This window comes from Pseudorca crassidens, chromosome X (genome assembly GCF_039906515.1).
Source record: "Pseudorca crassidens isolate mPseCra1 chromosome X, mPseCra1.hap1, whole genome shotgun sequence".
Lineage (NCBI taxonomy): Eukaryota > Metazoa > Chordata > Mammalia > Artiodactyla > Delphinidae > Pseudorca > Pseudorca crassidens.
Genome location: NC_090317.1, coordinates 68,568,760 through 68,591,808, shown reverse-complemented (window position 1 = coordinate 68,591,808; position 23,049 = coordinate 68,568,760). Strand labels below are relative to the sequence as shown.

The following is a 23,049-nucleotide window of genomic DNA, read 5'->3' as shown; positions in this document are numbered from 1 at the left end:
AGCCCGCCACTGCCAGGGTCCCAGGATCCAGGAACAACTTCCCCGGGAGAACGCACGGCGCACCTCAGGCTGGTGCAATGTCATGTTGGCCTCTGCCGCCGCAGGCCCGCCCTGCATCTTTACCCCTGCCTACCCCCGGCCTGAGTGAGCCAGAGCCCCCGACTCAGCGGCTCCTTTAACCCCATCCTCTCTGAGTGAAGAAGAGACGCCCTCCGGTGACCTACACGCAGAGGCGGGGCCAAATCCAAAGCTGAGCCCCTGGGAGCTGTGAGAACAAAGAAGAGAAAGGGAAGTCTCTCCCAGCAGCCTCAGAAGCAGCGGAGTAAATCTCCACAATCAACTTGAGGTACCCTGCATCTGTGGAATACATGAATAGACAAGGAATCATCCCAAACTGAGGAGGTGGACTTTGAGAGCAAGATTTATAATTTTTCCCCTTTTCCTCTTTTTGTGAGTATGTATGTGTATGCTTCTGTGTGAGATTTTGTCTGTATAGCTTTGCTTCCACCATTTCTCCGAGGGTTATATCCATCCGTTTTATTTTTCTCTTAATAATTATTTTTTATTTTAATAACTTTATTATATTTTATCTTACTTTATTTTACTTTATCTTCTTTATTTCTTTTTTTCCTTCCTTCCCTCCTTATTTCCTTCCTCCCTCCCTCCCTGCCTCTTTTCTTTCTTTCTTTCTTTTCTTTCTTTCTTTCTTTATTTCCTTCTTTCTTTCTTTCTTTCTACTTCTACTAATTCTTTCTTTCTACTTTTCCTCCCTTTTATTCTGAGCCGTGTGGATGAAAGGCTCTTGGTGCTGCAGCCAGGAGTCAGTGCTATGCCTCTGAGGTGGGAGAGCCAACTTCAGGACACTGGTCCACAAGAGACCTCCCAGCTCCATGTAATATCAAATGGCGAAAACCTCCCAGAGCTCTCCATCTCAACACCAGCACCCAGCTTCACTCAACGACCAGCAAGCTACAGTGCTGGACACCCTATGCCAAACAACTAGCAAGAGAGGAACAGAACCCCACCCATTAGCAGAGAGTCTGCCGAAAATCATAATAAGTCCACAGACACCCCAAACACACCACCAGATGTGGACCTGCCGACCAGAAAGACAAGATCCAGCCTCATCCACCAGAACACAGGCACTAGTCCTCTCCACCAGGAAGCCTACACAACCCACTGAAGCAACATTAGCCACTGGGGACAGACACCAAAAACAACGGGAACTACGAACTCACAGCCTGAAAAAAGGAGACCCCAAACACAGTAAGATAATCAAAATGAGAAGACAGAGAAACACACAGCAGATGAAGGAGCAAGATAAAAATCCACCAGACCTAACAAATGAAGAGGAAATAGGCAGTCTACCTGAAAAAGAATTCAGAATAATGATAGTAAAGATGATCCAAAATCTTGGAAATAGAATAGACACAATGCAAGAAACATTTAACAAGTACCTAGAAGAATTAAAGATGAAAGAAACAACGATGAATAACACAATAAATGAAATTAAAAACACTCTAGAAGGGATTAATAGCAGAATAACTGAGGCAGAAGAACGGATAAGTGACCTGGAAGATAAAATAGTGGAAATAACTACTGCAGAGCGAATAAAGAAAAAAGAATGAAAAGAACTGAGGACAGTCTCAGAGACCTCTGGGACAACATTAAACGCACCAACATTTGAATTATAGGGGTTCCAGAAGAAGAAGAGATAAAGAAAGGGACTGAGAAAATATTTGAAGAGCTTATAGTTGAAAACTTCCCTAATATGGGAAAGGAAATAGTTAATCAAATCCAGGAAGCACAGAGAGTCCCATACAGGATAAATCCAAGGAGAAATATGCCAAGACACATATTAATCAAACTGTCAAAAATTAAATAAAAAGAAAATATATTAAAAGCAGCGAGGGAAAAACAACAAATAACACACAAGGGAATTCCCAGAAGGCTAACAGCTGATCTTTCAGCAGAAACTCTGCAAGTCAGAAGGGACTGGCAGGACATATTTAAAGTGATGAAGGAGAAAAACCTGCAACCAAGATTACTCCATCCAGAAAATATCTCATTCAGATTTAATGGAGAAATTAAAACCTTTACAGACAAGCAAAAGCTGAGAGAGTTCAGCACCACCAAACCAGCTCTACAACAACTGCTAAAGGAACTTCCCAGGCAAGAAACACAAGAGAAGGTAAAGACCTACAATAACGAACCCAAAACAATTAAGAAAACGGGAATAGGAACATACATATTGATAATTACCTTAAATGTAAATGGATTAAATGCTCCCACCAAAAGACACTGATTGGCTGAATGGATACAAAAACAAGACCCATAAATTTGCTGTCTACAAGAGACCCACTTCAGACCTAGAGACACATACAGACTGAAAGTAAGGGGATAGAAAAAGATATTTCATTCAAATGGAAACCAAAAGAAAGCTGGAGTAGCAATTCCCATATCAGAGAAAATAGACTTTAAAATAAAGACTATTAGAAGAGACAAAGAAGGACACTACATAATGATCAAGGGATCGATCCAAGAAGAAGATATAACAATTGTAAATATTTATGCATCCAACATAGGAGCACCTCAATACATAAGGCAAATACTAACAGCCATAAAAGGGGAAATTGACTGTAACACATTTATAGTAGGGGACTTTAACACCCCACTTTCACCAATGGACAGATCATCCAAAATGAAAATCAATAAGGAAACACAAGCTTTAAATGATACATTAAACAAGATGGACTTAATTGATATTTATAGGACATTCCAACCAAAAAACAACAGAATACACATTTTTCTCAAGTGCTCATGGAACATTCTCCAGGATAGATCATATCTTGGGTAACAAATCAAGCCTAGGTAAATTTACGAAAATTGAAATTGTATCAAGTATCTTTTCCGACCACAACGCTATGAGACTAGACATCAATTACAGGAAAAGATCTGTAAAAAATACAAACACATGGAGGCTAAACAATACACTACTTAATAATGAAGTGATCACTGAAAAAATCAAAGAGGAAATAAAAAAATACCTAGAAACAAATGACAATGGAGACACAACAACCCAAAACCTATGGGATGCAGCAAAAGCAGTTCTAAGAGGGAAGTTTATAGCAATACAAGCCCACTTTAAGAAACAGGAAACATCTCGAATAAACAACCTAACCTTGCACCTAAAGCAATTAGAGAAAGAAGAACAAAAAAACCCCAAAGTTAGCAGAAGGAAAGAAATCATAAAAATCAGATCAGAAATAAATGAAAAGGAAATGAAAGAAACGATAGCAAAGATCAATAAAAGTAAAAGCTGGTTCTTTGAGATGATAAACAAAATTGATCAACCATTAGCCAGACTCATCAAGAAAAAGAGGGAGAGGACTCAAATCAATAAAATTAGAAATGAAAAAGGAAAAGTTAAAACAGACACCACAGAAATACAAAGCATCCTACGAGACTACTACAAGCAACTTTATGCCAATAAGATGGACAACCTGCAAGAAATGGACAAATTATTTGAAAGGTATAACCTTCCAAGACTGAACCAGGAAGAAACAGAAAATATGAACAGACAAATCACAAGTAATGAAATTGAAACTGTGATTAAAAATTTTCCAACAAACAAAAGTCCAGGACCAGATGGCTTCAGAGGAGAACTCTATCAAACATTGAGAGAAGAGCTAACACCCATCCTTCTCAAACTCTTCCAAAATATTGCAGAGGAAGGAACACTCCCAAACTCATTTTATGAGGCCAGCATCACCCTGATACCAAAACCAGAGAAAGACACTACAAAAAAAAAGAGAAAATTACAGACCAATATCACTGACGAATATACTTGCAAAAATCCTCAACAAAATACTAGCAAACAGAATCCAACAACACATTAAAAGGATCATACACCATGATCAAGTGGGATTTATTCCAGGGTTGCAAGGATTCTTCAATATACGCAAATCAATCACCGTGATACGCCATATTAACAAACTGAAGAATAAAAACATATGATCATCTCAATAGTTGCAGAAAAAGCTTTTTACAAAATTCAACATCAATTTATGACAAAAACTCTCCAGAAAGTGGGCACAGAAGGAACCTACCTCAACATAATATAGGCCATATACGACAAACCCACAGAAACATCATTCTCAATGGTGAAAAACTGAAAGCATTTCCTCTAAGATCAGGAACAAGACAAGGATGTCCACTCTCACCACTATTATTCAACAAGCTTTGGAAGTCCTAGCCATGGCAATTAGAGAAGAAAAAGAAATAAAAGGAATACAAATTGGAAAAGAAGATGTAAAACTGTCACTGTTTGCTGATCACATGATACTTTACATAGAGAATCCTAAAAATGCCACCAGAAAACTACTAGAGTTAGTCAATGAATTTGGTAAAGTTGCAAGAAACAAAATTAATGCACAGAGATCTCCTGCATTCCTATACACTAATGATGAAAAATCTGAAAGAGAAATTATGGAAACACTGCCATTTACCATTGCAACATAAAGAATAAAATACCTAGGAATAAATCTACCTAGGGAGACAAAAGACGTGTATGCAGAAAGCTATAAGACACTGATGAAAGAAATTAAAGATGATACCAACAGATGGAGAGATATACCATGTTCTTGGATTGGAAGAATCTATATTGTGAAAATGGTTCTACTACCCAAAGCAATCTACAGATTCAATGCAATCACTATCAAATTACCAATGGCATTTTTTTTTTCTGTACGCGGGCCTCTCACTGTTGTGGCCTCTCCCGTTGCGGAGCACAGGCTCCGGACATGCAGGCCCAGCGGCCACGGCTCACGGGCCCAGCCGCTCCGCGGCACGTGGGATCCTCCCGGACCGGGGCACGAACCCGCGTCCCCTGCATCGGCAGGCGGACTCTCAACCACTGCGCCACCAGGGAAGCCCTCCAATGGCATTTTTTACAGAACTAAAACAAATCATCTTAAAATTTGTATGGACACACAAAAAACCCCAAATAGCCAAAGCAGTCTTGAGGGAAAAAAATGGAGCTGGAGGAATCGGACTCCCTCCTTGCAGACTATACTACAAAGCTACAGTAATTAAGACAATATGGTACTGGCACGAATACAGAAACACAGATCAATGGAACAAGATAGAAAGCCCAGAGATAAACCCACGCACCTATGGTCAACTCATCTATGACAAAGGAGGCAAAGGTAAAAATGGACAAAGATGTTCTCTTCAATAAGTGGTGCTGGGAAAACTGGACAGCTACATGTAAAATAAAGAAATTAGAACACTCCCTAACACCATACAGAAAAATACACTCAAAATGGATTAGAGACCTAAATGTAAGACCGGACACTATAAAACTCTTAGAGGAAAACATAGGAAGAACACTCTAAGACATAAATCACAGCAAGATCTTTTTTGACCCACCTCCTAGAGTAAAGGAAATCAAAACAAAAATAAACAAATGGGACCTAATGAAACTTCAAAGCTTTTGCACAGCAAGGGAAATCATAAACAAGATAAAAAGACATCCCTCAGAATGGGAGAAAATATTTGCAAACGAGTCAATGGACAAAGGATTAATCTCCAAAATATATAAACAGCTCATGCAGCTCAATATTAAAGAAACAAGCAACCCAATCAAAAAAAGGGCAGAAGACCTAAATAGACATTTCTCCAGAGAAGACATACAGATGGCCAAGAAGCACATGAAAAGCTGCTCAACATCACTAATTATTAGAGAAATGCAAATCAAAAGTACAATGAGGTATCACCTCACACCATTTAGAGTGGGCATCATCAGAAAATCTACAAACAACAAATGCTGGAGAGGGTGTGGCTAATAGGGGACCCTCTTGCACTGTTGTTGGGAATGTAAATTGATACAGCCACGATGGAGAACAGTATGGAGGTTCCTTAAAAAACTAAAAATAGAATTACCATGTGATCCAGCAATCCCACTACTGGGCATATACCCAGAGAAAACCATAATTCAAAAAGACACATGCACCCCAGTGTTCATTGCAGCACTATTTACAATAGCCAGGTCATGGAAGCAAGCTAAATGCCTATCGACAGGCGAATGGATAAAGAAGATGTGGTACATATATACAATGGAATATTAATCAGCCATAAAAAGGAACGAATTGAGTCATTTGTTGAGACGTGGATGGATCTATAGACTGTCATACAGAGTGAAGTAAGTCAGAAAGAGAAAAACAAATGTCGCATATTAACACATGTATGTGGAACCTAGAACAATGGTGCAGATGAACTGGTTTTCAGGGCAGAAGTTGAGACACAGATGTAGAGAACAAATGTATGGACACCAAGGGGCGAAATCTGCGGTGGGGTGGGGATGATGGTGTGCTGGCGATTGGGATTGACATGTATACACTGATGTGTATAAAATTGATGACTAGGGCTTCCCTGGTGGCGCAGTGGTTGAGAGTCCACCTGCTGATGCAGGGGACACGGGTTCATGCCCTGGTCTGGCAAGATCCCACATGTGGCGGAGCAGGTGGGCCTGTGAGCCATGGCCACTGAGCCTGCACGTCCGGAGCCTGTGTTCCGCAACGGGAGAGGCCACAACAGTGAGAGGTCCGCGTCCCGGAAAAAAAAAAATTGATGACTAATAAGAACGTGCAGTATAAAAAAACAAACAAAAAACAACTAATACTAAATTTTCTTTGGGTTATTTGTATGGAAATATGTTAATATAGATGTTTCAGACATTACATGAAATTTCTAAAAATCTTATATGTTCTGGTATAATAAGTCATAATTCTAGTTATTACTTTAAAATGTATATCTCAGAAATAACTAAATTTCCTTGTCAATTGCATTATTATGAACTTTCATCAAATCTTTAACCATGGTCATTTTTAAGTCTTTTGTCATTTACAGACAGTTCTGGGTGTACTCTGATGCTTTTGCAAAAATGTTCCTATAAAAGGGTTTCATCTTCAAGGAATTCATGGAAAACACTCCGACAAGTACAGGTTTCTGGTAACTGACTATACTGCTGAACTGAATGAATAAGCATTTTGAGAACTCCAATGGAAAACTGATAAATTCATAAAAGTGCTAACGAAAGATCAAGATGAAAAAAAAATTAATTACATGGGACTGAGTGTACTGATGAGGATGATTATAATTTTTGTGACTTTCTGTTTGAATAAAAAAAGAATCATTGAATTCTCTGGAGATAAGGTGCTGTGAATTGGTGATAGATAATAATAATGGCTGAATGCCCTGTTATTTGGCTTGTATGGCAGAAACGTTATTAAAAGCTGGGAGAAAGAGCCAAAGTGAGGCATTTCTAAGAGTGCAGATCCTTGGGGCAATTATCCTACCCCAGAATTGACAGTTCTCTACAGAGGATGTAACTATATTGATTATAAATGAGTGGGCTTTGATTTTTGCTCTTGTTCTTTATTCCAAAGAAGACTCATTTTAGACCTCCCTTTGGTGTAGTGATATTGTGTGTTTGTGTATGTATGTGTGTGAGTGGGGTGCAAATAATTGCTGGTATTAGTTATTAATCAACATTACCCACTGACACAGATTTGTCTTGTGATTTATAGCCAGGGCATAGGATATACCACAGCTTTTAAATAAATGAGCCTGTAAACACTAACTGGTACAGAGGAACTACTAGGGCAATTAATGAAGAGGAGAAAATCTTTCTTAATTACCACCTTACTCCAGCAAAGTTTCCTCAAATAAGTGAACAAATGGCTGTATCCCTGTCTGAAGAATGGATCTAAAGGGGATTGCAAGAAGCCTATAAATAAGCTTTGCTCTAGAGCTAGTTTAGTTGATAGTAGTTTTAATCTGGTTCATGAAGTCACTCAGAGGACACAAACTCATCTCTCCTTCATTGCTTTCTCTTCATTCCTGTTGCAATTATAAGAATTACCTAGAATCTCTAAATCAATCTTTGTTTCTTCTTGCTTTTTGTTCTTGTTTAAATTTATAACTTTAACTTTTCCCTCCATGAAAGTAATATAAACATTTAATCCCAAAATATGCAAAGTGGAGACAAAAAAAATAATTTCTAAGACTGTTGCCCATACCACTTAGAGCATTTTGGGGGTATATTTCCCCTCTGTTGTTTTTCTTCTCCATATATTTGTTTTTTTCATTTATAAATTATTTTATTTTTAATTGTTGTATAGTTGATGTACAATACTATATAAGTTACAGACGTACAATATAGTGATATACAATTTTTTTTGTCAATCCCAAACTCCCTATCTCCCCCCCCCCCGCTTTGCTCCTGGTAACCATAGTTTGTTCTCTGAGTCTGTGAGTCTGTTTCTGTTTTGTAAATAAGTTCATCTGTATCATTATTTTTAGATTCCACATAATTGATATCATACGATATTTCTCTTTCTCTGTCTGACTTACTTTACCTAGTATGACAATCTCTAAGTCCATCTATGTGGCTGCAAATGGCATTATTTCATTCTTTTTAATGGCTGAGTAATATTCCATTGTGTATATGTACCACAACTGCTTTATCCATTCATCTGTCTATAGACATTTAGGTTGCTTCCATGTCTCGGTGCTGCAGTGAATATTGGGGTGCATGTATCCTTTCAGACTATGTTTTTCTCTGGATATATGCCCAGGAGTGGGATTGCAGGATCATATGGCAGCTCTATTCTTAGTTTCTTAAGGAAACTCCATTACCCTGATACTAAAACCAGATAAAGATACCACAAAAAAGAAAATTACAGGCCAATATCACTGATGAACATAGATGCAAAAATCCTCAACAAAACACTTACAATCTGAATCCAACAATACATTAAAAGGATCATACAGCATAATCAAGTGGGATTTATCTCAGGGATGTAAGGATTCTTCAATATCCACAAATCAATCAGTGTGATACACCACATCAACAAATTGAAGACTAAAAACCATATGATCATCTCAATAGGTGCAGAAAAAGCTTTTGAAAAAATTCAACACCTATTTATGATAAAATCTCTCCAGAAAGTGGGCATAGAAGGAAGATACCTCAACATAGTAAAGCCCATATATGACAAACCTACAGCTAACATCCTACTCAACGGTGAAAAGCTAAAAGCGTTTCCTCCAAGATCAGGAACAAGACAAGGATGCCCACTCTCACCACTTTTATTCAACATACTTTTGGAAGTACTAGCTATAGTAATAAGAGAAGGAAAATAAATAAAAGGAATCCAAATTGGTAAAGAAGAAGTTAAACTATCACTGTTTGCAGATGACATGATACTATACATAAAAAATACTAAAGATAGCACCAGAAAACTACTAGAACTAATCAATGAATTTGGTAAAGTTGCAGGATACAAAATTAATACACAGAAATCTGTTGCTTTTCTATAAACTAACAATGAAAGATCATAAAGAGAAATTCAAGAAACAATCCCATTTACTATCACACCAAAAAGGATAAAATACCTAGGAATAAACCTAAGGAGGCAAAAGACCTGTACTCCGAAAACTATAAGACGCTGCTGAACGAAATCGAAGAATGACACAAACAGATGGAAAGATATACTATATTCTTGGATTGGAAGAATCAATATTGTCAAAATGACTATACTACCCAAGGCAATCTACAGATTTGATGCAATCCCCATAAAATTACCAATGGCATTTTTCACAGAACTAGAACAAAAAATCTTAAAATTTGTATGGAGACACAAAAGACCCCGAATAGCCAAAGCAATCTTGAGAAAGAAAAACAGAGCTGGAGGAATCAGGCTCCTGGGCTTCAGACTATACTACAAAGCTATAGCCATCAAAACAGTATGGTATCAGCACAGAAATAGAAATATAGATCAATGGAACAGGATAGAAGGTCCATATATTTGTATATATCAAAAAACATAAGAATCTCCATGTCCAGTGTTCCAGTAATTCCATTTCTGGGAGTTATTCTAAAGCTAGAGATAAACTAGGCACAAAAATGTTCATTGTGGCATTATTTCCAGGCAATAATTCGGAAACAAACTAAACAAACTAAACTATGGGAATATATATTTCCCCACTGGCTGGAATATGATACAGTTAAAAGTAATGGTTATAAAGACTATGTCACAGGGCTTCCCTGGTAGTGCAGTGGTTGGGAATCTGCCTGCCAATGCAGGGGACACGGGCTCAATCCCTGGTCTGGGAGTATCCCACATGCCACAGAGCAGCTAGGCCTGTGTGCCACAACTACTGAGCCTGACCTCTAGAACACGCGAGCCACAACTACTGAGCCCACATGCACAACTACTGAAGCCCATGTGCCTGGAGCCCATGCTCCGCAACAAAAGAAGCCACCACAATGAAGAGTAGCCCCTGCTTGCCGCAACTAGAGAAAGCCTGTGCACAGCAATGAAGACCCAATGCAGCCAAAAATAAATAAATTTAAAAAATAAAGACTATGTCACAATAAGGGGAAATGATTACTATATTTTAAGTGAAAAATGTAAAGTTCAAAGTGGTATGTATACTGTGATTAAAAATATGTACAAATACATACAGAAGAAAAACAACAGAGTTGTTTACAATCCAAATTCATTTACAAATGACTGGTACCAGTTTACACTGCTACACACAAAGCATGAGAATGCTTATTGTATCATGCCCTCACCACCTGATTTATCTTTACTAACCTAGTAATGAAAAACACGGGAAATACAGTTTTACATTGGACAGATATCTAGTGCATAATACAGTCAAAATTGAATTTGCTACTTCAAGGCATGGTCCAGCATCAACTTCTTTCAGTGGTAATAGTTACCTACCTGGACCCAATAGGTATTAACCAGAACTTCTTGTTATCTCCAAACACCTGCTGGATATTTTTGATGAAGCCAAGGTTGAACCCATTTTTCTCTGGGCCACTTGTAAACACTGGAGTACAGAAGGCCTCTATGGTGGGGTAGGGAAGTTGAAGAAAAGAAGAAGAGAGCAATAATCAGGACCATTACAATTTTACAGTTCTCCATGAATGTGACTTGCTTCTACAATATTTTTTGCTGTGGTAGCACAGGCCCCTCATTCTTAGTTATTGCTAAATTACTTGGTAAAAACCAGCTTAATCACTTTAATACAAAGTAAGTTTGTTATTAAACATAAAGAATTGGTACACTCTTTTTAAAAAAATGCAGAAGAAACACATGATGGTAGAAATAATTGAACAGTCATAGGGGTAGTATGTAGTTTGTACTGCATGTAAGGAGTGAAAGAACAAATCTAACAGCACTTTATTTGAATCTAAATGGCAGTAACAGCCAAATGGTCTCTATATTTAGAGCTGGGATGAAAGTAATGACGCATAAAGAGATGGTAATGACATTGATTTGGTTTTGAAACATTTCAGAAATGAACATGTTCACACTGAAGCCTGCAATGTAAGAAATTGAGTTTTACTCCAGAAAAAATGTCAATGGGTGAACTATAATCACCTCAACGACTATGAGAAATTGGACCATGTTAGTGCACATTATTTTTAGATACACATTTATCCCATTAAGCAAACACGTTCACTGTTGGACTCTGGCTGCATCTGACCATTTCCCTTTTGTTCTTTGTTTTCAGATTGTGTTATCATGAAGCTTTTAGTACTTTTCTAGGTTGTAGCTGATCTCTAAGCCAAATATGCTAATCTACTACCCTAGCAACTAAGTGCTACATATATATTTGGTTTAGAAAATAAGTGCAAATACGTTCTTAGCTGTTATCATTATTAGCAAATGAATTCCAAAAGTATAGTGGCTTTTGTACTATACTTTCCTCAAATTTATCTTAGCTAAACATTCAGTATTTGGACACTTTCTCCTTAACCCTCATGCATTGATTTGTGTACAGTATAAATATTTGTTTCACCATGAAAACGATTATTGCACTGGATCCATCAGAAATGCAATTCTCCAAATAAAAGCCGAGAATATAGAGTAGTGGAAAAATTTTCAGAGAAAAATTTTCATTTCTTGTGCTCATTTTCTAGAGACTCACTTGTTCAATGTGTTTATCTCATTCCCACAGTCCCTACACAGCTCCTTGATAACTGTAGATATTCAATTATTTGTTGGTTTGGATTTTTTCTCAGGACTCTGTTTTTAGAAGTGTTCAATAAATTAGATTTTTCTATCTTTATTGACCTTGACTTCCTCCTTCTGATGCTCCCTTCTGTACTGATTCTTTCCTTCACTTCCTTATGTGAACACCCTTTCAAAATTTTCAAGCTGTAAATCTGGAGAACTATTACCCAGAATGAACTATAAAAAGCAATGGTTATTTTTGGTTTTGTGTGAGGTTTTATTCACTAATGTTCTCTTTAGTCTGTAAGCTTCATTCACTATGGCTCTCCAGTTTGGTAAAACATGTTTACATCTGTTTCCGTTTGGAGGCAAAGAGATGTCACTGCAGGTGAAATGTTTCATTGGAAGTTTCTCTCTTCCTTAGGAACAATCCATAGGTCACAGGGATATACATTCATATGTTTTTTTCCTAGCCTTAATATCCAGTCTTACCTAAGGTGGTTTTGTTTCTGCTGACAAGCCAACAATGGTAACCAAAGAGAATCACAAGGCTGACAAAAAACATGCAGGCCACAAAGAGGAGAAAAAGGACATGGAACTTAGAGCGAACACTGGGCAATTCCCCCTAGAAAAGAAATAATAAACAAACAGAAACAAAGGATTAAAGTCATAAGGTTTGGCTAGTTTTTCTGTATAGGTTAGTACTTTCTTCCATATGTATAAAATGTCTAGCTGTAATTAAAAAAGTAGATTTTGTAAAATTTTTACAAAACAGTTCTTTCTGTGGATGACCATACCTTATTATGGATATGCAATCAGCCTACACAGCCTAAAATGGATCTTTGCTTAAGTGCAGTTCAGTGTAAAATAGAGTATATAATGTACCAATTAGAAAAGGGTAAGGTTAAAAGAGTATACTGAAGCCATAACTGGTATGCAACCTCTTAAGCTTGTATTCCATTTAGTTTGTAAATTTTGAGTCATTGGCTAGAGGTGATCTTGAGGTCATATGGTTCATCCTCTTGTTTCAAGGTGGGTTATTCTGGAATACTTTATATGTCATGTTTCTTTGGATATATGTGTGCTAAAAATGTCATAGTGATATATGTAGGAAGTTAAAACACATAGGTAGAATTTTAAAATGTTCTACTTCTAAGTCGACTTGATTTTAAAGCTACTGCAAATTTTGTGTGGTTGTTTTTTATAGTTGAAGTAGAACGTGCTGGTATATTACATCCTGTGAAACAGCTGTTTAGACAGTAAAATCATGCAAGATTTGACAGGTAATTGTAAAAGTAGGTAGCTAAAGATTTTTATAGTTAGCTGGGACATCTCATTTTCCATATGGCAACAGTTTTGTTTTTTTAAAGCAGCCCCAGACTAGAATGAATTTTCTAAAGTTTTATAGCATGCACAGCATGTAACATTTTGTCTTCTGAAGAGAATATTAGAAAACATTTTCAATTTTGGAGTAAGCAGTTGGGAGAAAGACTTTTCTTTATTTCCCCCTTTCCTGTGTTGATCATTGTTTTGGTGTGATGAATTGCTTTGAAATATTTCCAAATGCTCTTGAGTAGTAAAGGTGATTCTTGGTTGAAGTGGACCTTGACATTAGGATCTAGTTCTACTACAGTTTGGAAGGAGAACGTTAAGGCTTGGAAACACTTGGCAAATTCAGATGGTACAGATTTTTTTCGTCTCTTAGAGGAGATTTATATTTATTTTGATGTAAGGAAATATTGGGAATCTTCCAGACAGTATGTGTTTGAAGGATGAAGATAAAGTGAAGTAAACCAGTCAGATGCTTTCAGCTGAGGGGTGGTCTGGGTGAAATTTGCCTGGGGGCAGAGCACGCCAGGAAATAGCTATACCAAGAACTTTGACCTTCATGAACTTTTATGTGAAGCTCCTTTTTGAAACGATTCCTCTACAAAATCTTGGCCTAAGCACCCAAATTGAATTTGATTGGTTTTTGTTTGTTTTGTTTTGAATTTATAGGAAAGATTTTGTAGTGGTTTTTGCCTGGCTGTGTTTTTGTTTTCATAATCTCTACTTTTTTAATAAGTTTTTAAAAGCTTTTAAAGCTCACATTTATTTTACTTCTTATCTTTCATGTTTAAATGGACAATAGGAAATGGCTGGGCAGTAGGGACTGATATAAAGTCAGTTCACACTCTGAGGGGCTGAGCTGCAAGTCTTTCCCTTCCCTAATTGCTCTTATAGAACTCTCTTCTGTCTGCCAAAGCATATCTACTGTGTTGTCCCTTGATAAAGTCCTTAATATTTAACTTTCTTTTTTGTTAGAAGAGGGTGATGGCCCTATGTTCAAAATTACCTACTCAGGAGATAACCAAGTTAAATTACTCAAAGCAATAACCACCAGAAACAGTGGTTATTGGTAGATTAATCCTATTATCTCTGTTCTAAAAGAATTCATAGCCTCTATGAGGAGATTCATGGCCCAGTGTGGGAGGTGTATATTACTACTTTTTTCATAAGTCAAATATCAATTTCCTATCAAAGTGCTACTCTTTAAGTTAATATTGAGAGGAGAACCACAATCTGATGGTCTTCTGAATTCTTTATTTCAAAGGAGCTAGAGCTTCTCTATAGTAGGACCATAATGGGCAGTAGGACATGGTACAGTGTTTAAGATTACTGGGCTTAAGAGTCAGACAAGTTCAAGTTCTCACTTTGCAACTTAGAAGCTGGGTGATCCTGAGCAAGTCACTTAACTACTATGACCCTCAGTTTTATCATCTTTAAATTAGTCTAATAATTCCTGCTTTACCTAGTTCACAAGGTTGTGGTGAGGATAAGATGATATAATAGATATGAAAGTGCTTTGAAAATGGTAAAGTACCATACAAATGGAGGTTGCTATTCTTAGGAGCACAGCTAGTCTCCTTGATACATGGCTTTTAAAATACATGGCAGTGTTTACTTTTCATTTTAGGGGAGACTCAATTTGAACTGAGAAAGCCATCTTTAAACCACACTAAAGTGCTCTCTGGCTGGAGAGACTGCAAAGAAGCATTTCTCTGAACTGTCAATGCCCTTTTCATTATGAGGGCAAGCCAGGGTAGGTTTCCTCGCCTGGCATCTGTCAGGCATGAGCTAGTTTATTGTGGAGAAAAAAATGAAGGAATAGGAAAAGGGCAAGGCTATTTTCACCCCTTGCTTGTGAATACTGGCACATTTCTGGAGATTAATTCATATCTAGATATTACCTTTCGAGGGTAAAAGAAGCATACAGCACCTGGCTGGCATTGTGGTATTTGATTATTGGCTGACTAGGAGGGCCAAAGGCAAAATGATTGAAATACAACATTGTTTACTCTGTTATCAAAGGGTAGTTTTTAAACAGTAGCCTACTCTGTTAAGGACCAAGTAAAGTCTGTAGTGAAGACCAAGGCTGACACTTTCCCTGCTGAATTGGTTGCAGGAGATTTTTTTTATGGTAGTGGCTTAGTGTGTGAATAGAATGCCAAAAAGGTCATGGAAACCTGGGCAATAGATAAGAGATCCTGTGATGTGGAAAGGGGCCAAAGAAGAGACACCAGGATGATGAAGCATTTTGTATTTGGGGACAATTTATGATAAAACTTCATTTCTGCTTATACTTTTATATCCCTGAGTTGAAGATTTTGATATGCATTATATAATTCTTGATTCTTAAAGTTATTAAATATTGGAATTGATTAAGCAAGTCGAAGAGAGAATGCAAAGCCCATACCTCTATAATATTCTACACTATATTTTCTACACTACTAGGGATCAAAGCACTAATTAATAATTTAAATATTCTCAGCTATTTATGCTCTCACTGCCTTGCCTTTCTCCTTTTTTTCTCCAGTTTATTATAAGCTATATTCTACTCACAGGATTTATGTGCTTCACCTCTCCCCCTGAGGTGAGATATTCCTGTTATACAGGCTCTTGTGCAATTCCTAAAGTAATAACCAGTAGCTCTGCCCACATCTGCTTTTTGCTATTCAGGTTCAGTTTGGAAAGCCCTCATCATGTAAGGTTATAATGTCTTAGTAACTGTATTGTAGTTGTATGTGGGGAAGACATATCTTCTGGAGTCCATTGGCATGAAATTAAAAAAAAAATCACTATACTGCTGCAGACCCCATATACATATGTAAACTGAAAATCTGCCTTCAATTTTTTGGAAATAGATGGGATATAACTGATATCTTCAAGTAGAAGAAAGGTGAAAGTAGGATTTTTAAAAAGATTTCATTATAATGATTGAAATCATGTTTTGAAAAGTAAAATATTTTCAACATCTGTTTCATTGTTTTAAAGGTATTATCCAGTGTAAGGTTAATCTTTTTCTTTTAACCTTACATTGGATAATATCTTATGATTTCCTCATTTCTTTCTTTTTTTTTTTTTGATGTGGACTATTTTTAAAGTATTTATTGAATTTGTTAGAATATTGCTTCTGTTTTATGCTTTGGATTTTTGGCCGTGAGGCATGTGGGATCTTAGCTCCCTGACCAGGGATCGAACCCACACCCCCTGCATTGGAAGATGAAGTCTTAACCACCGGACTGCCAGGGAAGTCCCTCAACATGTTTCATTTGATCTTGGCAATGAGCCAGTGAAGCAGGTAGCAGAGCCAGTATTAGAACTCAGTTCTCCTTATACCCTACCCAGAGTTTGTCATACAAAGTTCAAATAAGACTCTCCCTTTTCATTTTGAATGAGTTAATGAATCTTTCTGTCCAGTAGGAATTTTGCAACTTCCTTTGAACAGGGATTTAGAAAGTATTTTCTGACAACGAGGGAGTGCTTTGTCAGCCTTTTTCTTAGGAAACTAGGGATTTAGAATTAGTTTCAACATTTTTCAAATCTAAAATTGGTACGAAGTAGATTTTTAAAACTTGATTAGATAAATACATTGTAAAGAATCAGTAAGTCTCAAGAGATTAGGTTCCTGGAGGCCCAACAAGATTCTCATGTATGATAGAAACTTTAACTGACATCTAAATAACAGCCTCTTAAATCTCAGAATATTTAATGTGGGAAACTTGTTTTCTGTGCTTTCCCTTCTGATTACTTCAGTATTAGCTACTTCAAAATGTAAAAAAGAAAAAGATAATGTGAACAATGTCACAGATTGGAATAGGTGTGTATTTATTCTTGGTGGGGGGACCCTTCTGGATTTTTTAACTTACTCTCCAGTATTTGATGAAATAGCTGAAGACCGTTGTAGCAATGTACAGGCAATAGAGAACAGAATAAGCTAAGAACTGAAGGAAGAATTTATAGTTGGAAAATCCAATGCAGTTATTAACCCTAAAAAAGGAAAAAAAGAAAAACTAATTTGAAATCAGGATCCATTGATTTAGAACACACTGATACAGAGTGAACTGTGTTACCCCTGCTGCTTCATTATCTGTTGTGTAGAAACTCAACAGAAATTTAAGTGCCTTAATAGGAACAGACTGGAAACACAAGTTCATGTCTCACTTGTTTTTCCTTTTATTTACAGACACAGAGACAGCTGGCCTACCTAACAGTTCTGGACTGGTTCCTGACACACCCAAGCAAACCTGGATCTTGGATGCTGAAAACCTACTACAATCTCCGCAGCTATACTTAGTATATTATGGCATGTTCTCTTTATAGTTAGATGATTTCATACTGGTTCTCTAGGTCAGACATACAAAATTTGGAGAATTGCTTAAATTAACAATCTAGAGTTTTTCAAACATCAAGACAGCTAAAAAAAGAACTGAATTATGTAATGTCAAAGGGGACAACTATCTGTACTCTCTTTCGTTATTATAGCTAATGGACAAGAGACCATTAGCTCTGTGACACCAGGAATTCACTATCACACCTTTGATGGTATATTTATTCTTGCTTTAAAATGTTACGCCTTCCCTGTTCCCCACACAAATACAAAGCCCAGTGAATTATGGTAGGGGAAACAGGCATTTTACAACTATGCTTAGGAAAGTAGGCATTGAACAACTTTGACCCTATTAGAGGGGAGAAATTAATCAAAAGGACATACCAAGGGCAATGATGATCCATTTTTAATACACACCTACAAAAGGAAGAAAATACAGTGTGATAAACTTCAGAATTGAACTCAGGGTATCACCAGTATTTTTACATGGTCCCAGTACACTCATTCTTAGATTTCCACTATAGCTTCTCCAAAACTATTCTGTCCTCAGTTGTTCCTAGGATGAGCCAATCACAAAACTTTAGGATCATGCTGGCAGCAAGTTACATGACTAAAATTCCAACCTTTAAAAGGCATTTTTTAAAGGGAACTCTAGGATACTGACACAGAGGGTAGGTCCAAGATACCTCTCCTCATTTTATTTACTTAGTTTAATAAAAGTAAAGAAGAAAACATGACTGCAGCCTGTGCTTGAATCAAGGGTAAGAGAAACATGGATGGAACAAGCACTCAAGAAGAAGGACATGAAGCTTATATTTATTAGTATAAAAATGGGATTTTACAAAGCTGGAGCAATTTGAGTAACAAAATAAAGTAGTATTGACTTATAACCCCAAATGTAAAATGATTGTCCATGCCCACATATTGATATAAGTAAATGATTTAATAAATAAATGAGGGAAAAGAGACAAATCTCCCATGTAGAGGAATTCCAAATAATTTATGTAGATACTCTGCCTGCAAGGCAGGGTGGGGGAAGCATAACTTCTCATTCCTTTAGTGTTGGCTGTACACAGAGATTTCCTTCTAAAGAGTACAGTATGGAGTGGGGGTGGAAGAAGAGTAACTTTACAGTGGAGAAATCTGGCAAACACTGCCTCAGTCAGATGATTAAGATTAACATTGCAGTGATAAGTCATGTCTATAGTACGTACCCTTGATATGATATAATGAGAATGGCACTTAATCTCTCTGGTCTTCCTCCCCCAAAAGACATTATCTAAATCTAATTATGAGAAAAATATCAGACAAATCCCACCTGAGGGATAGTCTGCAAAATACCCGACAATTCTAAAAACCGTCAAGGTTATCAAAAACAAGTAAAGTCTGAGAAACTATCACAGCTAAGAGGAGCCTAGAAGACATGACAACTAAATGTAATACGGTATCCTGGATAGGATCCTGTAACAGAACAAGGACTTCAGGGAAAAACTGAGAAAATCTAAATAGAGTATGGATTTTGGCTAAAAATAAAAAATCAATGCTGGTTCATTAATTGTAAGAAATGTACCATATTAATGTAAGATATTAATGTAAGATATTACATGGAAAATGGTGTGGGGCATATAAGAACTACATACAATGATTCTATAAATTCTATAAATGATTCTATAAATCTAAAACTGTTCTAAAATAAAATGTTTATTTTTTAAAATGCAGTTTTATTTCTCTTTCCTATCTTTATAATAGTTTGAATCATCATCATCCCTGTGAGGGTATTTGGCATGTGCTCATTATGATTGAAAGGAAATGCTCTTTAGGATCAACATGTTAGGATAAGTCACTTGGTTTTTAAGGCAACCATCAGTGGCCAAGCTCAGCCCAGGGGAATTATGGCTGTCACTTACATGGCACAGACAGAGCAGTGGTGGCAGCGATCTGGCTTGATCAAATGGCACCGGTCACAGAACCTTACGGCTATAGGAAAAATAAGGTGGTTAGCACTGGTTAGGGATCAATATGACACCATATATCTTACTAGCAAATCTGGGTGACTTGTTATACACTGATTACAGGCACTCAAACTCATCTCATTTCAAGTTACCAAGCAAAAGACAGATCACATAAGAGAATTGTGGTATGTATTTTTTTCCCTGTTGGATCAATCTTAAAAGCACCTTTTGGGGGATGAGTGTAAGGGGAAAAGTTTTCATATCTGGATATCTGATCATAAAATTCTGTATTATGAAACAAACTATACTGTCAATTGCTTGAGTTATCTTGGGAAAATCATTTAGCCTCTGTTTATTCCAACTTTCCTATCTGAAAACAGGATTCATAATTTATCTCCTGTCTCCAGAGGTTGGATTGTATGAGGTGGATAAAACTCCTAAAGCATGGTAAAGAAGGTAGTTCTTAGAATAAGAATTTGAAGAATAGAAGAGACATTCTAGAACAAATTAGTTCAATTGACCATTCCACAGATGTAGAAAATAAAGACCTGAGCCATGTCAAGTAACTTACACAAAATCACACAGTAAGCAAGTGGCAAGGCTGTGACTAGTACAGTTTTTCTGACCCTTTAGTTCAGGATTCTTTTCACTTTGTAAGTATGATATAAAAAATCAGTTCTCCTTCCCTCTCTACCTCCTTCCTTCTTTATTTCCTTGCATGAAAGACATTTTCCTTTCCTTCTAATTTTCTCTGTGTTCATTGATAGAGTATGACTGTTTATGTGATTATTAAGTGTAACAACTAAAATTATGAAAATTTGAGCTAATATAATAATTAAACCTAAAGTGTACCTTAAGCACACATAACTGATTCAACATAATGAACTATTAATTCAGCAGAGTTTCTGTGTTCATTCTAGCAATGTGGTGGTGGTGGTGACCAAAGTATGCATATAACTGAGGTAACAAGGAGGGGAGAGGGACATGCATGTTTAGTTCCTTCAACATGTTTTTAAAGATACGGTCAAACACCACTGTCCAGTTTAAGCCACCATCACCTCTAACTTAGATGACTGCAATAGCTGCCTAATTATTTGCTTTCACTCTTGCCCCCTCACAATACATTCTCTACAGAATAGCCAGGTGATTTGTTAAAATCTAAATCAGATCATATCACTCTCCACTAAAAACCTTCAATGGAGTTCCAAACCCTTAGCATGGCAAGTTACTTTTTTTTTTTTTTGGTGGCTCTGCATGGATTGTGGGATCTTAGTTCTCTGACCAGTGATTGAACCTGGCCCCAGTAGTGAAAGCACTTAGTCCTAACCACTGGACCACCAGGGAATTCCTGCAAGCTACTTTTTCTTATTAAGGTCTCAGATCAAATGACATTGCCTCAGAGAAGCCTTCTCTATTACTCTATATCATGAGCACTGCAAACAAATGCTTCAAGGGTCCAGGGAACAGTGAGTAGTGAGTGAAGAACCTGAGAATTCGTGCTGTGTTTAAAAAGAGCGGCTACTACTCAGCTCTAGCTAATTTTTGCCATGGGGAAATGCAGATCGAATGTTACCAGTGTCTGAGTTTTCAAGAGTAGGCAAAAATTGTGGATTTTCATGCAGAAATATTCTAATTGTTAAAAATTAGTAAAAATGCAAAGTTTTAAAAGACACATTAGAGGTCAAACAGAATATATCTCTGGGTCCAATTCCTCCCATATACTTCTAGTTTGTAATCTCTGCTCTATCGCACCATTCTGTTTACTACTGTTTGAAATTATATAGAAAATTTCCTGTCTGTCTCCTTTTCAATATACTTCAGTATGCATGAAGACTTTTAAATAAACCATAACCACCATGACATTATTGCTCTAACAAAGTAAACAATAAATCTTTAATATCATCTAATACCCAGACTATATTACGACATCCCCAATTGTCATATGGGATCTTAATAAATATTGGTTGAATAAATAAATGATAAATAGATGAACGTGAGTGTCCAACAGTATACTTCCCAGAGCCTTGAAACACAAACTTCCTTATTAGAAACATTAGAATTACTTGTCAAAAAAGCATTCGTTTTCAAATTTTAAAAGGTGGAGAGGGCTTCCCTGGTGGCATGGTGGTTAAGAATCTGCTTGCCAGTGCAGGGGACACGGGTTTGAGCCCTGGTTTGGGAAGCTGCCACATGCTGAGGGGCAACTAAGCCCATGCATGAAAACTACTGAGCCTGTGCTCTAGAGCCTGTGAGCCACAACTACTGAGCCTGTGCTCTAGAGCCCACGAGCCACAACTACTGAAGACTGCACACCTAGAGCCTGAGCTCCGCAACAAGAGAAGCCACTGCAATGAGAAGCCTGCGCATTGCAATGAAGAGTAGCCCCCACTCGCTGCAACTAGAGAAAGGCCACGCGCAGCAACAAAGACCCAACTAAGCCCAAAATAAATAAATAAATGTATTAAAAAAATAAATAAAACGAGGAGAATTGCTCAGCCAGTACTGTTCTACTCATGCATATGAAAACTAACAATAAAACTCCATAGTGAGTATTACTGAAGAAAAATGAAGACATATCTGCACAATCACTTGTACAAGAATTTCATAGCAGATTTACTCATAATAGTTGAGCACTGGAAACAACCCACTTGAGCATCAACTGGTGAACTGATAAAGAAAATATGATATTCATACAATGAAATACTACTCAGAAATGACAATGAAAATACTAGGACCCAAAACCTATGGGGTGCAGCAAAAGCAGTTCTAAGATGGAAGTTTATAGAAATACAATGTTACCTCAAGAAGCTAGAAAAATCTCAAATAAACAACCTAACCTTACACCTAAAGCAATTAGAGAAAGAAGAACAATAAAAACCTAAACTTAGCAGAAGGAAAGAAATCAAAGATCAGATCAGAAATAAATGAAAAAGAAATGAAGGAAACAATAGCAAAGACCAATCAAACTAAAAGATGGTTCTTTGAAAAGATAAACAAAATTGATAAACCTTTAGCGAGACTCAAAGAAAAAAAGGAAGAGGGCTCAAATCAATAAAATTAGAAATGAAAAAGAAGTTACTCACTGACACTGGAGAAATACAAAGGTTCATGAGAGACTACCACAAGCAAATATATGCCAATAAAATGGACAACCTAGAAGAAATGGACAAATTCTTAGAAAAGTACAACTTTCCAAGACCGAAACAGGAATAAATAGAAAATATAAACAGACTAATCACAAGCACTGAAATTGACACTGTGATTAAAAATCTTCCAAAAAACAAGAGCCCAAGGCCAGTTGGCTTCACAGGAGAATTCTATCAAACATTTAGAGAAGAGCTAACATCTATCCTTCTCAAACTCTTCCAAAATATATCAGAGGGAGGAACACTCCCAAACTCATTTTATGAGG

The 23,049-nt window shown here is 37.0% G+C and overlaps 1 protein-coding gene across 1 annotated transcript in view; it reads right to left on the bottom strand.

Annotated features, from left to right (window-relative positions):
• The window catches only part of ZDHHC15 (zinc finger DHHC-type palmitoyltransferase 15), a 128,588-nt gene that overhangs the window by 42,648 nt on the left and 62,891 nt on the right, over positions 1–23,049 (bottom strand). Inside the window, exons 5-9 of the mRNA XM_067722282.1 lie at positions 19,593–19,662; positions 18,070–18,102; positions 17,225–17,345; positions 12,528–12,660; positions 10,797–10,923 (exon numbers count right to left, since the gene is read on the bottom strand). Of these exons, the coding sequence (XP_067578383.1) occupies positions 10,797–10,923; positions 12,528–12,660; positions 17,225–17,345; positions 18,070–18,102; positions 19,593–19,662 (484 nt within the window). The remainder of the gene's footprint in view (positions 1–10,796; positions 10,924–12,527; positions 12,661–17,224; positions 17,346–18,069; positions 18,103–19,592; positions 19,663–23,049) is intronic.